At 41.3% G+C, this 15,779-nt stretch overlaps 1 protein-coding gene across 1 annotated transcript in view; it reads right to left on the reverse strand.

Annotated features, from left to right (window-relative positions):
* RXFP2 (relaxin family peptide receptor 2) overlaps window positions 1-13,693 on the reverse strand; it is a 198,058-nt gene extending 184,365 nt beyond the window's left edge. The window contains exon 1 of the mRNA XM_070380214.1: window positions 13,506-13,693. Within this exon, the coding sequence (XP_070236315.1) occupies window positions 13,506-13,693 (188 nt within the window). The remainder of the gene's footprint in view (window positions 1-13,505) is intronic.
* Window positions 13,694-15,779: the final 2,086 nt, after the last annotated feature.

Here is a 15,779-nt window from a genome sequence, read left to right on the forward strand (position 1 = left end):
GCTCTTCTGCCAGGGTTGGGAAGGTAGGGAGTCAGGGGCTCACTGATGCTGCAGGTGCTGTTCTCTGGAGCACATGGCCACCACTGGGATCAGGGAGCCAGAAGCTGCTGCTTCTGCACCTGCCCATCTGCATCCAGCACACTGGTGCCTAGATACTGAGCTGCCGCGCAGAAAACACAACAAAAACAAAACACACCCATGACACTGCTTTCTACCGGCAGCAGGGAAGAAGTGGCTGTCGTTTATAGCCTCTGTGTCGGATCTGCCTTCATCCTAACCTACAGAATCTAACATAGTCCAGAACATCACTGCAAGGTAGTTTTAAGGCCTGTGTGCTAGAGAAGTTCAGAGTTAATGTTGAGTGTCAACCCACAATATCAAGTGCAGGTGGGAAGATTTCTAAGTGCTTAAGCAGAGAAACAAAGACATGATTTGACTTAACCTTTCCAAAGATCACTGTGGCATCTCTGGGAAAGGACCTCAGGAGAGAGCAAGAGAGGACGAGGTCAGGAAATGAGGGGCATCCATTGGAGGATATCATAAATAATAGGTGAGAGGTAAGGGGCTGGGCTCACACCTGGAAGGCAGTGGTGCAGGTGAGAAGAGTGGGAAGATTTGGTGGGGGTGGTTTGAAAGTAGAAAGTCAAACACATCCGATGGTTTGGATATTGGGGTATAAGGAAAAGAGGAGACAAGAATGAATCCAGAGCTGTTGGCCTGAGCAATTAGAAACCATTCCCTGAGATGGGGAAGACCGCGAGAGAATCAAATTAGTCAGGGAAGTAGAAGCTGTAAGTAGAGATGTCATGTAGTCATGGAGAGAATCATCACCTAGGTGGCACTTGTAGTCATAAGACCCAATGAACTGAAGTATGTATGTTTATTAGAAAAGAAGCTGGAGGACTGAGCCCCAGGGCATTGCAGTGTTTAGATGGCAAGACAGACGGGAAAAAGGATTCATGTAGCATAGGAAAGTGAGAAGGGCTGGCCAGTAAAGTAGGAGGATTGAGACAGCAAGTTCTAGAATCCAGAAGAGAGAGCAAGTCGAGGAGGAGGAACTTAGCCTTTGTGTCTGACACTGCTGGTGGGCTGTGTCCCCAAGGAGTGGAGCTGACAGCGGTCAGGGCGTGGATTTTGGTGGAACAGTGAAAACAAAATCCGGATTGGAGGAGGTTCCGGAAAGAAAGCAAATTCAGACAGTGCTTTGAAGAAAATTTACTGTGAAAGGGAGCGGAGAAATGATTTAGGAGCTTGATGTGGATGCTTACGGGATTGTTTTTCAAGTTGGTCATTTTAGTAGAGCAGGTGTGTTTGCTGATGGGAATAGTCCAGGACTGAGGGAAAATTTGATGACTAAAGTAACACTTTATTATATATTTTGGGCTCTGTTTTTTTTCTGCTTGACATTATGAGTATTTTCCTGTTATGATTTTTGCAGATGACTTTTAATAACTGTATTATATTACCTGGGATGAACATAATGCTTATAAAAGCCTTCTCCTTTTGTTGTGTTTGGGCCGTTTGGTCTTTTTGCTACTATAAATAACACGAGGAGGAGCATGTCTCTTATTTGTCTCCCTGCCTTTGTCTATTTTTATCATTTCTGGCTGAGGGGTTTAAATATTTTAAAGTCTCATATATTGACATGTTTGCTTTCCAAAAGTCATCTTCCCAGTTTTCAGTTGGAATTTAAACACTTTTCTTTCAAAGGTCAGTTTTTCATTCCAATCCTAAAGAAAGGCAATGCCAAAGAATGTTCAGACTACCGCACAATTGCACTCATCTCACATGCGCCCAAAGTAGTGCTCAAAAATTTCCAAGTAGGCTTCAACAGGACGTGAACTGAGACTTCCAGATGTTCAAGCTGGATTTAGAAAAGGCAGAGGAACCAGAGATCAAATTGCCAACATCCATTGGAACATGGAGAAAGCAACAGAGTTCCAGAAAAACATCTACTTCTGCTTCATTGACTACACCAAAGTCTTTGACTGCGTGGATCACAACAAACTATGGAAAATTCTTCAAGAGATGGGAATACCAGACCACCTGACCTGACTCCTGAGAAATCTGTATGAAGGTCAAGAAGCAACAGTTAGAACTAGACATGGAACAACAGACTGGTTCCAAATCGGGAAAGGAGTACATCAAGGTTGTTATATTGTCATCCTGCTTATTTAACTTATATGTAGAGTACATCATGTGATATGCCAGGCTAGATAAAGCAGAAGCTGGAAACAGGATTGCCAGGAGAAATATCAGTAACCTCAGATACACAGATGACCCCACCCTTATGTCAGAAAGTAAAGAGGAACTAAAGAGCCTCTTGATGAAAGTGAAAGAGGAGAGTGAAAAAATTGGCTTAAAACTCAACATTCAGAAACTAAGATCGTGGCATCTGGTCCCATCACTTCATGGCAAATAGATGGGGAAACAGTGGAAACAGTGTCAGACTTTATTTTTCTGGGCTCCAAAATCACTGCAGATAGTGATTGCAGCCATGAAATTAAAAGACGCTTGCTCCTTGGAAGGAAAGCTATGGCCAACCTAGACAGCATATTAAAAAATAGAGACATTACTTTGCCAACAAAGGTCTGTCTGCTGCTGCTGCTGCTGCTGCTGTGTTGCTTCAGTCGTGTCCGACTCTGTGCGACCCCATAGACGGCAGCCAACCAGGCTTCCCGTCCCTGGGATTCTCCAGGCAACAACACTGGAGTGGGTTGCCATTTCCTTCTCCAATGCATGAAAGTGAAAAGTGAAAGTGAAGTCGCTCAGTTGTGTCCGACTCTAGCGACTCCATGGACTTCAGCCTACCAGGCTCCTCCATCCATGGGATTTTCTAGGCAAAAGTACTGGAGTGGGGTGCCATTGCCTTCTCCGAAAGGTCTGTCTAGTCAAAGCTATAGTTTTTCCAGTAGTCATGTATGGATGTGAGAGTTGGACCATAAAGAAAGCTGAGTGCTGAAGAACTGATGCTTTTGAACTGTGGTGTTGGAAAAGACTCTTGAGAGTCCCTTGGACTGCAAGGAGATCAAACCAGTCTATCCTAAAGGAAATCAGTCCTGAATATTCACTGGAAGGACTGATGCTGAAGCTGAAACTCCCATATTTTGGCCACCTGATGTGAAGAACTGATTCATTATAAAAGACCCTGATGCTGGGAAAGATTGAAGGCAGGAGGAGAAGGGAACAACAGAGGATGAGATGGTTGGATGACATCACCGACTCAATGGACATGAGTTTGAGTAAGCTCCGGGAGTTGGTGATGGACAGGAAAGCCCGGCGTGCTGCAGTCCACGGGGTTGCAAAGAGTCGGTCACGACTGAGCGACTGAAGTGAACTTTCTTTCAAAGAGCATAGCAGCTTCTCTAGACCTGACTTCTAGCTCGGTGTCAAGCTGATATATTTGTTAAATATTGGAAGTTCAGGAAAATTCCCCAAATGACCCCACATCACTTCAACAAAATTGCTTAGAAGCAGTTGATAAAATTTCACTGCCAAGAATTGTTCTTTTTGCTTTATATATATTTTATAAAGTTCCCCAGTGGGAGAGCTGAGTTACACTGAAAAAAAAAAAAAGAATCATTAAGTGAGGAATTTTATCTAGATCTTTCAGTTGTTACTTGTGAAACTGACTGATGTTCTTTAACTGCACACACAGAACTTTTCTGACAGTCCTACTTATTGCTTCAGAATGGCTTAATGCTTCAAATAAAAGTCTAGATGACTTTTTCCAGTTCTCCCCAAATGAGAGGGGATGTGAATAGGTGGTAAGTATATAATTGTCTTGAGTTGGGGGACAAGTGAAAGAGTAAAAGAAATGAAGCTGTTAGCAGTGAGTCACTAGAATGTTTTAATTTTCTGAAACTGAAAGGTTTCTTAATTTGTGCCATAGAATTAAAGAGAAGGAAAAATTTACTTCACAGCTGCCTCATATGCACACCCCAAAACACAACATACTGCTGCTGCTGCTAAGTCGCTTCAGTTGCATCCAACTCTGTGCGACCCCATAGACGGCAGCCCACCAGGCTCCCCCATCCCTGGGATTCTCCAGGCAAGAACACTGGAGTGGGTTGCCATTTCCTTTTCCACAAAACACAGCATAATCATAGATAATTTCCTACTTTTCTGCAGTCTCCCTTTGGAACTATAGATAGTCAAAATCTTAACCTTTTGAATTGATGCTTTTGAACTTTGGTGTTAGGGAAGACTCTTGAGAATCCCTCCGACTGCAAGGAGATCCAACCAGTCCATCCTAAAGGAAATAAGTCCTGAATATTCACTGGAAGGACTGACTGATGCCGAAGCTGAAACTCCAATACTTTGGCCACCTGATGTGAAGAACTGACTCATTAGAAAAGACCCTGCTGCTGGGAAAGACTGAAGGCAGGAGGAGAAGGGAACGACAGAGGATGAGATGGTTGGATGACATCACTGACTCAATGGACATGAGTTTGAGTAAAGTCCAGGAGTTGGCGGTGGACAGGGAGGCTTGGCATGCTACAGTCCATGGGGTTGCAAAGAGTCGGACACAACTGAGTGACTGAACTGAACTGACTGAAAATCTTAACGACACTGATGTTCTGATTTTGATGTGCTGAAAATGTGCATAATTTGTAGTTTTAATTTTCTGTATATTATTATTTGTACAGGCTACATGGCCCACTCCAGTACTCTTGCCTGGAAAATCCCATGGATGGAGGAGCCTGGTAGGCTGCAGTCCATGGGGTTGTGAAGAGTTGGACACAACTGAGCAATTTCACTTTCACTTTTCACTTTCATGCATTGGAGAAGGAAATGGCAACCCACTCCAGTGTTCTTGCCTGGAGAATCCCAGGGATGGGGGAGCCTGATGGGCTGCCGTCTACGGGGTCGCACAGAGTCCAACACGACTGAAGTGACTTAGCAGCAGATGGCCTTAAAGAATAAAATGGGGTGTTTTTTTTTTTTTGCTTTTTTTTGATAATGGAAGTTAATTACAGCATTTACAATCATTTTAGATCCTGTTATAAAAGCCCAAAAGAAAACCACTCAATGACAATGTAGAGCTTTTGAAAAACAAAGTTCTCCTTTTCGGTGTAGGTTCTCAAACTCTTATCTGCATTTCCAGGATTTAAAAAATTAAGCTCGAAAATTGAAAATCTTTTCGTAGCTTATTTGGCTGTGAAATCTGACCTTAGCTGACATGAGGCTATGGTTGGTCTTAATTCATCCACATTTTGTATAAATATTCATGCATTTTCTATGCAGAGTTATTAATGTATTTGACTACTGATGCTGCTTTAGAACACTGATGAAAAATTCTAAATATGAAGGCACCTATGACTCCAAGGGTTTCCAAAGAGGGATGTTGAACCCGAGTTACTTTTCCTTTCCAGTTCTAATATATTGCTCACTAATGTCTACTCCTTTGAATATACTTGGTGAGATGTACAGATCTGATTGATAACTGAGTTCTAAAATAGAGTCTAAGTGTAAACTAGGACTAAGTAGCACCAGCACTATATTCCTACTTTTCTGTTGAAATTCATTATGCCCAGTCAAAATAGTAAAAGGGTTTTGATGATTACAGAATAATCATCAAAGTCTGGTTAAAGTATCATAGGTATTTTCATTTTTATTCTTAGGTCCCTCCCAGCACATATGTATATTCTTGATATTTTTGACATATAATTGATAACTTTTATCAATTTACTGATAAGAGGGAATTTATTTCTATGGCCAAATTGTTCCTGATTGAGTTTGTGGACACAAGTGAACTGGTATTAGTGGCAGTAGTATTGGCATTGTATAACAATTCCCTATGACTGTGGCAGTATGGGCACATGACTCAGACTGGCCAGTAGAATATTTTATCTCCGCACAGCCATTTCCTCCAGGGTAGGAGTGAGCATCTCATCCAACAGGGATGATTCTGGGATTGATTCAGATGCTGAGAATAAGCGACAAGGGAGGAGAGATCTCATTTTCTGAGACCATCACCTTAAAGAACTGCCGAGCAGTCATGAGCATCATTTTATACAGAGTCTGACCTCCAATTAGGTGATGACAAGCAGAGTCAAATAGAGCTGAGAAATGGAGAGACAGGGAGAGGACAAAGAGTGTAAGAGAGGAGGAAATACTTGATGACATCTTTTGAACATCTTCATCAAACTGTGCCTGAAATTACAAAATGACTTTACCAGTGATGTGAGCAAACAAATGCCATTTTGGTTTTATCTATTTTGGATTGACCTGTTTATTTCATTCAATACAATGACTCAAGATTCATCCATGTTGTAGCATAATAGTATTTTTTAAGGTAGAATGACGTTCCATCTTAAAAAAAATAAGGTGGAATAATATTCTTTTTTAAGGTAGAATAATACTCCATTGTGTGTGTGTGTATATATATGTATATATATATATCATATTTCAATTCATTCATACATCAATGGACATTTAAGTCTATTTAAGTCCTGCATCTTGATTAGCATGAATAGTGCTACAGTGTATGAGGGAACACTAATATCTCTTTGAGATTCTGATTTTTGTTCTTTTGGATAAACACCCAGAAGTAAGTTTGCAGGATCATATGGTACTTCTAATTTTAATTGTTTTAGCAATATCCATATTGTTTTCTGTAGTAACATTTTTGCCATTTTGCATTCCCACAACAGAGTATAGGAGTTCCCACATCCTTGCCAACACTTGCTGTCTGTCTTTTTTTTTTTAATAGTCATCCTAAGAAGTATGAGGTTGTAACTCATTGTGATTTTCACTTGCATTTCCCTGGTTAGTGATGTTGAGTGCCTTTTTGTATGCTTTTTTGGTATTTGGAGAAATGTCTGTTCTAGTCCTTAGCACATTTTAAAATTGAGTTATTGGTTATTTTGCTGTTGAATTGTAGGAGTTCATTATATAGTTAGGAAATTAACACATTATTGGATATAATTAGCACACATTTTCTCCATTTCATAGTTTGCCTTTTCACTTTTTTTGTTTTAATTTAATTTAATTTTTTAACTCCTTTTCACTTTTATTTCCTTTCACGTAGTTTAATTTTCTTACTTGTGCTTTGTATTCTTGTGATCTGTGCCTTTGGTGTCATGTCTATGAAAGCATTGCCAAGACCAAAAGCTTTTATCCTGTGTTTTCTTCTAGGAGTTTTATGGTTTTAGGTCTTATGTTTTCATTGATCCATCTGTCTTATCTTTATGCCAGGACCATACTGTTTTTAATTACTGTTCAGTTCAGTCACTCAGTTGTGACCAACACTTTGTGACCCCATGGACTGCAGCACGCCAGGCCTCCCTGTCCATCACCAACTCCCAGAGCTTACTCAAACTCATGTCCATTGAGTCGGTGATGCCATCCAACCATCTCATCCTCTGTCGTTCCCTTCTCCTCCTGCCTTCAATCTTTCCCAGCATCAGGGTCTTTTCTAATGAGTCAGTTCTTCACATCAGGTGGCCAAAATATGGGAGTTTCAGCTTCAGCATCAGTCCTTCCAGTGAATATTCAGGACTGATTTCCTTTAGGATAGACTGGTTTGATCTCCTTGCAGTCCAAGGGACTCTTAAGAGTCTTCTCCAACACCACAGTTCAAAAGCATCAGTTCTTCAGCACTCAGCTTTCTTTATGGTCCAACTCTCACATCCATACTTGACTACTGGAAAAATTATAGCTTTGACTAGATAGACCTTTGTTGGCAAAGTAATGTCTGTCTAGGTTGGTCATAGCTTTCCTTCCAAGGAGCAAGCGTCTTTTAATTTCATGGCTGCAGTCCCCATTTGCAGTGATTTTGAAGCCCAAGAAAATAAAGTCTGTCATTGTTTCCATTGTTTCCCCATCTATTTGCCATGAAGTGATGGGACCAAATGCCACGATCTTAGTTTCTGAAAGTTGACTTTTAAGCCAACTTTTTCACTCTCCTCTTTCACTTTCATCAAGAGGCTCTTTAGTTCTACTTCATTTTCTGTCATAGGGGTGGTGTCATCTGCATATCTGAGGTAGCTTTTTAATGTATTTTGAAACCAGGACATGTGATGCCACTAGCTTTGTTCTTTCTTCTCAACACAGTTTTGGCTATTCAGAATTATTTGTGGTCCCATTTGAAAGCTTTTCCTCTAAGATCAGTAGCAGGCAAGGGTGCCCACATTCAGCACCTCTGTTCAATATAGTGTTGGACATCCTAGCCAGAGCAGTTAGGTAAGAAAAAAGAAATAAAAGGCATCCAAATGGGAAAGGAAGAAGTAAAATTTTCCCTGTTTTCAGATGAAATGATCTTTTATATATTAATAGATATTTATATATAATATGTATATATTATATGTGTAAGAACTCCACAAAAATCTGTTAGAGCTAATAAATGAACTCAGTAAAGTTGTAGGATACAAAATCAACATGCAAAAATTTGTTATATTTCTGTACAGTAACAATAAATTATCTGAAAATGAAAGTAAGTGAACAGCCCCACTTATAACATCATCAGAAAGAATAAAATACTTCAGAATAAGCTTAAGTAAGAAGGTGAAAGATTTTTACTTTGAAAACTACAGAACAGTGATGAAGGAAATTAAAGACGCAAACAAATGGAAAGACATCCTTGTTTATGGATTGAAAAACTTAATATTGTTAAAAGGCCCCGCATTGTACAAAACAATTTGCAACTTCATTGCCGTCCCTATCAAAATTCATGTGACATTTTTTATAGAAACAGAAAAAGCAACTCCAAAATTCATATGAATCAGAAAGAACTCCAGATAACCAAATCAGTCTCTAAAGTGTTTGCTGTGATGTGATCATCACATAATGAAAAATCTCTCTAATAAGAAGACGTGGGATCCACCTCTTGATGGAGACATGCAGAGATACATAGGAGCTGGCACACAGACACTGCTTTTTCACGTCTCTTTCCAATTCCATGTTCAGTGATGTCATGTGGTGATTAGAAATCAGATATAACAGGAGTATTACACTACAGAAACTGGCCAATTCTACAAGTAAGGAATTTTATTTGGAAGGCCAGTCATTAAAGTTTTAAAGCATACCACTGCCTACATGTAAATGAACCTGGTAGCTCGTTTTACATTTTTGTGAATTAGTATATACATAAAACAGTCTATATAATGTAGTGATATTAATGTAATGAGTCTTAATGTTTGTTTCATAAAAACTCACTTTCATTCAGTCTAATAACTTGGAGTTATGAAATCAAAGATTTAAGTAGATCTCTAATTAAAACAAGTAGGATAATTTAAGAAACTGAAATTAAGGAAGTATTCCTCCTCAAGCTAGATTTTGACAAGAAATACAAATTTCAAAGAGGGCTATTTTGAGACATAGAATTTGTTCTTTAAACTAGTAAATGGGTTTCAGAGATTAGGATGCCAAGTGTGTTTACTGAGGTGTCATGTAATGTGGGGCCTCCCTGGGAGTATAAGGCCCAGCATTCTAGTTTCCTGTTAGTTCATGCTGACTTTTCACTTGAAAAGTATGGTCACTTTCTCCCTAAGCCCTCAGAACATTGCACCAAGCTACCGTAGAAGCAGATTGCTGAGACAGTGCTTCACTGTAATTGACATTCCAGTTGAGCTATTTCAAATCCAGAAAGATGATGCTGTGAAAGTGCTGCACTCAATATGCCAGCAAATTTGGAAAACTCACCAGTGGCCACAGGACTGGAAAAGGTCAGTTTTCATTCCAATCCCTAAGAAAGGCAATGCCAAAGAATGCTCAAACTACTGCATAATTGCATTCATCTCACATGCTAGTAAAGTAATACTCAAAATTCTCCAAGCCAGGCTTCAACAATACGTGAACCATGAACTTCCAGATGTTCAAGCTGGCTTTAGAAAAGGCAGAGGAACCAGAGGTCAAGTTGCCAACATCTGTTGGATCATTGAAAAAGCAAGAGAGTTCCAGAAAAACATCTATTTCTGCTTGATTGACTATGCCAAAGCCTTTGACTGTGTGGATCACAACAAACTGTGAAAAATTCTTCAAAAGATGGGAATTACCAGACCACCTGACCTGCCTCTTGAGAAATCTGTATTCAGGTCAGGAAGCAACTGTTAGAACTGGACATGAAACTACAGACTGGTCGCAAATTGGGAAAGGAGTATTTCAAGGCTGTATATTGTCACCCTGTTTACTTAACTTATATGCAGAGTACCTCATGAGAAATGCTGGACTGGATGAAGCATAAGCTGGAATCAAGATTGCCAGGAGAAATATCAATAACCTCAGATATGCAGATGACACCACCCTTATGGCAGAAAGTGAAGAAAAACTAAAGAGGCTCTTGATGAAAGTGAAAGAGGAGAGTGAAAAAGTTGGCTTACACCTCGCCATTCAGAAAACTAAGATCATGGCATCTAGTCCCATCACTTCATGGCGAATAGATGAGGAAACAATGGAAACAGTGACAGACTTTATTTTCCTGGGCTCCAAAATTGCTGCAGATGGTGACTGCAGCCATGAAATTAAAAGACACTTGCTCCTTGGAAGAAAAGTTATGACCAACCTAGACAGCATATTAAAAAACAGAGATGTTACTTTGCCAACAAAGGTACGTCTAGTCAAGGCTATGGTTTTCCAGTAATGTATGGATGTGAGAGTTGGACTATAAAGAAAGCTGAGCGCCAAAGAATTGATGCTTTTGAACTGTGGTGTTGGAGAAGACTCTTGAGAGTCCCTTGGACTGCAAGGAGATCCAACTAGTCCATCCTAAAGGAAATTATTCCTGAATATTCATAGGAAGGACTGATGCTGAAGCTGAAACTCCAGTCCTTTGGCCACCTGATGCGAAGAACTGACTCATTAGAAAAGACCCTGATGCTGGGAAAGATTGAAGGTGGGAAGAGAAGGGGACGACAGAGGATGAGATGGTTGGATGGCATCACTGACTCAATGAACATAATTTGAGTGAACTCTGGGAGTTGCTGATGGACAGGGAAGCCTGGTGTGCTGCAGTCTGTGGGGTCGCAAAGAGTGGGACACGACTGAGTGACTGAACTGAACTGGCTTTAAATACTGTCATATGCTGAAGAGTCCAATTCATATCTCCAGCCCAGACCTCTCCCTGATCTTTAGATTCATGTATCTGATTAATTACCTGATACCTCCGTTTGGATATCTGGTAATACCTCAAACATATCATGTTCAAACTTCATCTGTCCTTTCTCTCCCCTACAGCGTGTATCTGCTTCTCCTACAGCCTCTGCCTTCTCAAGAGATATTAACTCCATCTGCCATTCGTTCAGACCCTCAGAGCTGTCTTACTCTTTTTCTCTCTCAGCTCACATCCAGTTCATCAGCACAGCACGTTGGCTTGGCCATCAGAGTATCCAGAGTCTTGCTGCTTCCTGCGGCCGCTGTTGCTGTCTCCCTGGCCAGTGGCACTGTCCTCTCTCCTGTGTCATCACTGTGGTCTTAACCCTTCTGCCTGCTTCACCCTTTCACTCTTTCCACAGGTGATTGCTAACACAGAACCCAGAGTGAGCCTGTTAGATCCTAATGGATCACGTCACTGTCCTGCTCAAAACCTCTGTGCCTTCCCATTCCATGCACAGTAGAGGTCTGCATCCCTACAGTGACCTGCCAAGCACTGAGGACTTGCTGTTGCTTCCTCTCTGACCTCGTCTCCTACCACTCTTCTGCTCCCTCACTCCGTTTCAGCCACATTGATCTCTTGTAGCTGTTCCAACACATCAGACGTATTTCCATCTCAGGGCCTTGGCATCTGCTGCTGCTTCCACCAGAATGCTCACTTCTCAGTCATCTGTGTGCCTGGCTCCCTCCTCTCACTGAGGCCAGATGCTGTCTTCTCACGCAGGGTTTCCCCGACCCTATTCAAAGATCGCAAAACATCTCTCCAAGTCTAAGCACATTCTGTCCTCCTGTCCTGCCTTAGTTTTTCCCAAAGCAATTAACATTTGGCCTGTAGTGGTCTTCTTACAAGCCAAGCATCTCAAACTGTGCCAGGCACGTTATGGATGCTAATAAATATTTGTTGGAAGAAGATCAGTGGATCACTTGGAGGAAGATGCATTGTGTCTTCTCCCAAAAGGGACACTGGGACAGTGAGGAGCCAGAGGGCAGGGTGCTGCCTTCAGAAGAAGCAGTCTCCCATATGAGTGCAGTTTCTCTTCTCTGGCCTAAATGACTAAAATCAAGCATGACCATAGAAACAGTAATTACCACATACATGAGAAGACAGGCTATGAGTGGAAATTGCAGAATCAGTTAGGTTGCCAATTTAGGTTACCCCAAGTCTGTGGACTACAGGAGTCAGATACAGAATGCAGAACAGTTGCTGTGAGTTGTATAAATATATAAAGGACATAGTTATAAAAAATACAAGGAATCAATATAGAAACTTGAAAAAAACACGGAATCAAAACTTTAGGAAATGGAAAACTGAATTGTTGATGTCAGATCACAGTGAGTGAGTTCCACAGCAGATTAGTTTCAACCAAGGAGAAGATGTATCTGAAGAACTTAGCTGAATTTACTGAAGAGAGATGACAAGAAGGAAAATATGAAAGAAAGGTTAAGGGACAAGGAGGGTTGAGTGAAAAATTCTAACTTGTAAGCAATTGGTGTCTCAGGAGGTTAAAGAGAGAAAATTGAGGGGAAATAGTTTAAATGAGAATGACTGCAAATTTTGCAAAATTTAAATGACATCTAAGAGGACTGAGGAAGTACAGTGTATCTCAAGGAGGATACTAAAGAGAAGCCCACACCTAGAAAGACTGCAGAGGATCTGCAAACACCAAAGGAGAGGAGAAGATCTTAGGAACAGTTACAGAGAGAGGACAGACTGTGGCGTCATGAGAGCAGACTTATCAATGGCAGAAGTGGACCTTAAAATACAGCGGAATGAAAATTACAAGTTGTAGTGAGGATAAGTCAGCCAGAACCCAGCATTCCACAATACTAACTCAGGGATAAAAACAACACAAACTATTTATAAATTTACAGTATCTGTAAAGGGGAATGTCTACTACAAAGAAACTTATTTCAAAAGAACTCTTACGTTATTGACTTCAAAAAGACCCTGCAATTCTCCAGGCCAGAATACTGGAATGGGTAACCTTTCCCTTCTCCAGGAGATCTTCCCAACACAGGGGTCAAACCCAGGTCTCCCGAGTTGCAGACAGAACTCTTTACTGTGTGAGCCATCAAGGAAGCCCTCAAAGAGAAGGAAAATGATTCCAAAAGGACAGTTGGGGTTGCAGGACCGAAGGGTAGACAGTAAAAGGGTGAATACTTAGATAAATCCTTACAGGTGTCGTCTGTATAAAATTACAAGAGTGGCTGAAAAGCATGAACAAGCCTCTCAGAACTCCAGGGTCTCCCTGCCCTGTGCCACCACAGAGCCTCTGGCCCCGCCAATACGCCTATTGCCTTTCTCTGCTGAGCCTCCCAGAGTCTCGCTCTGCCCACACTCGGCTGAGTGTCTGCTTGCAGTCTCCAGGGCGTTTCAGTGCACTTTTCTGGCGCTCTTTGTTAGTGTGGCTTACGTCTTCCGTAGCCTTGCCCATAGCAGCACCAGCGCAGAGTCGGCCACCTCGCCCTCAACGGCCTCTGTTTCGGCACCATGTTTCTGCTGCCATTTAGGAAGTGCCCCAGCAGAAACCAGCATGAATATCGAGCTCACTGTGTGTTTCCTTTTCTCAAAGATCATAACCTTGTGCTGCTTATTGTCCATTGCCTGAAAATGGTTGCTTTCCCATATTTTATACAGGTTTATAGTTGTTTACAGCAGAAGAATAAGTTACTTGCTACTCCCCCATGGCCAGTACTAAATCCCTAATCATTAATTTTTTAGCCTATAGCCTTTTCTGTGGCTGTAAATGATAAATTATAGCATATAAGGCTATCAATTTTCTTCAAAGCACTGTTTTTATTGCATTCCCACAAATTTTATGTAATGCTTTCAGTGTAAGTCAATTCCAAGTTTGACTTTCTTCATCATTCATTGTAGTTTCTTTTTTGATGTGTGACTTACTTAAGATTGCATTTTTAAACAAAAGACATGTACATAAATCTTTGAAGCCACTTTATCCTGTAAAGCCATAAATAGGGAACAACCCAAAGGAGCGTCAACAGAATAAATTGTATATTATTACAGTGGAATTGTACTTAACAATAAAAATCACAAACCAAAACTGTAGCATAATATTGTAGAATAGATGCCAGACATGAAAGAGAAGAGAGTGTATGATGCCTTTTAATAATAAAGTCTATAATAGTCCAAACCAATTGATGGAATTAGAAATCAGAAATGTTGGTTACCTTGGGTTTGAGGTGACAATATGCAGAGTACATCAGGAGAAATGCTGGGCTGGAAAAAGCACAAGCTGGAATCAAGATTGCCAGGAGAAATATCAATAACCTCAGATATGCAGATGACACCACCCTTATGGCAGAAAGTGAAGAGGAACTAAAAAGCCTCTTGATGAAAGTGAAAGAGGAGAGTGAAAAAGTTGGCTTAAAGCTCAACATTCAGAAAACGAAGATCATGGCATTTGGTCCCATCACTTCATGGGAAATAGATGGGGAAACAGTGGAAACAGTGTCAGACTTTATTTTTGGGGCTCCAAAATCACTGTAGACGGTGATTGCGGCCACAAAATTAAAAGACGCTTACTCCTTGGAAGGAAAGTTATGACCAACCTAGATAGCATATTAAAAAGCAGAGACATTACTTTGCCAACAAAAGTCCATCTAGTCAAGGCTATGGTTTTTCCAGTGGTCATATATGGATGTGAGAGTTGGACCATAAAGAAAGCTGAGTGCCGAAGAATTGATGCTTTTGAACTGTGGTATTGGAGAAGACTCTTGAGAGTCCCTTGGACTGCAAGGAGATCCAACCAGTCCATTCTAAAGGAGATCAGTCCTGGGTGTTCATTGGAAGGACTGATGCTGAAGCTGAAACTCCAATACTTTGGCCACCTCATGCGAAGAGTTGACTCATTGGAAAAGGCCCTGATGCTGAGAGGGATCAGGGGCAGGAGGAGAAGGGGACGACAGAGGATGAGACGGCTGGATGTCATCACTGACTCAATGGACATGAGTTTAAGTGAGCTCCGGGAGTTGGTGATGGACAGGGAGGCCTGATTCATGGGGCCACAAAGAGTTGAACATGACTGAGTGACTGAACTGAAACTGAACTGGGTTTGAGGAGTAGGGTGGGGTCAGGGCAGGTGGAGGTTATAAGGATACCCAGAGAGGGGACAGTTTTCTGGATATGAAACCAGTGAAAAGCTTCTAGATGAAAGAAATAGAACTTGAACTTTTTCCCACACACAGATTAATTTCTAATCTCTTAGTGGAGTCTCAGTCTCAGATACTCTCAGTGCTTCATTCCCGCCACATGGTTCTTGTCAGTGTCTGTGTGCAGGATGGAAAAGAATTTCCAGACATGAGAGAGAATGAAAGAGAATAGAATTTGTGCACAGGGGCTGCTTCTGGGACAGCAGGCCAGCTTCCTGTTAGTCAGGGAGAACAGACCCTGAATATGGGTCAGTTGCCTGACTTTATAGCCAGGAACAAAGGACCAGGGTAGAAACCTTGTGGCTCATTTGCTGGTTGGATGAGGTACATGTGCTTTCCTTACATGGGGCAGGGGAAGGACAGGACAAATACCTTTCCTTATAGGGGATGGGACAGGGACAGGCCATGCTGCCTGGGAGGGCTCAAAATAAATTCTGCACCAGTTGCAACATGGCAGGAGGGTGATAGAGGTCTGGTGCATTCTGTTCCTGCATCTGAAGCTCTTGAGCTCATCTTGT

The sequence above is a fragment of the Bos mutus genome, chromosome 12, assembly GCF_027580195.1.
Source record: "Bos mutus isolate GX-2022 chromosome 12, NWIPB_WYAK_1.1, whole genome shotgun sequence".
Lineage (NCBI taxonomy): Eukaryota > Metazoa > Chordata > Mammalia > Artiodactyla > Bovidae > Bos > Bos mutus.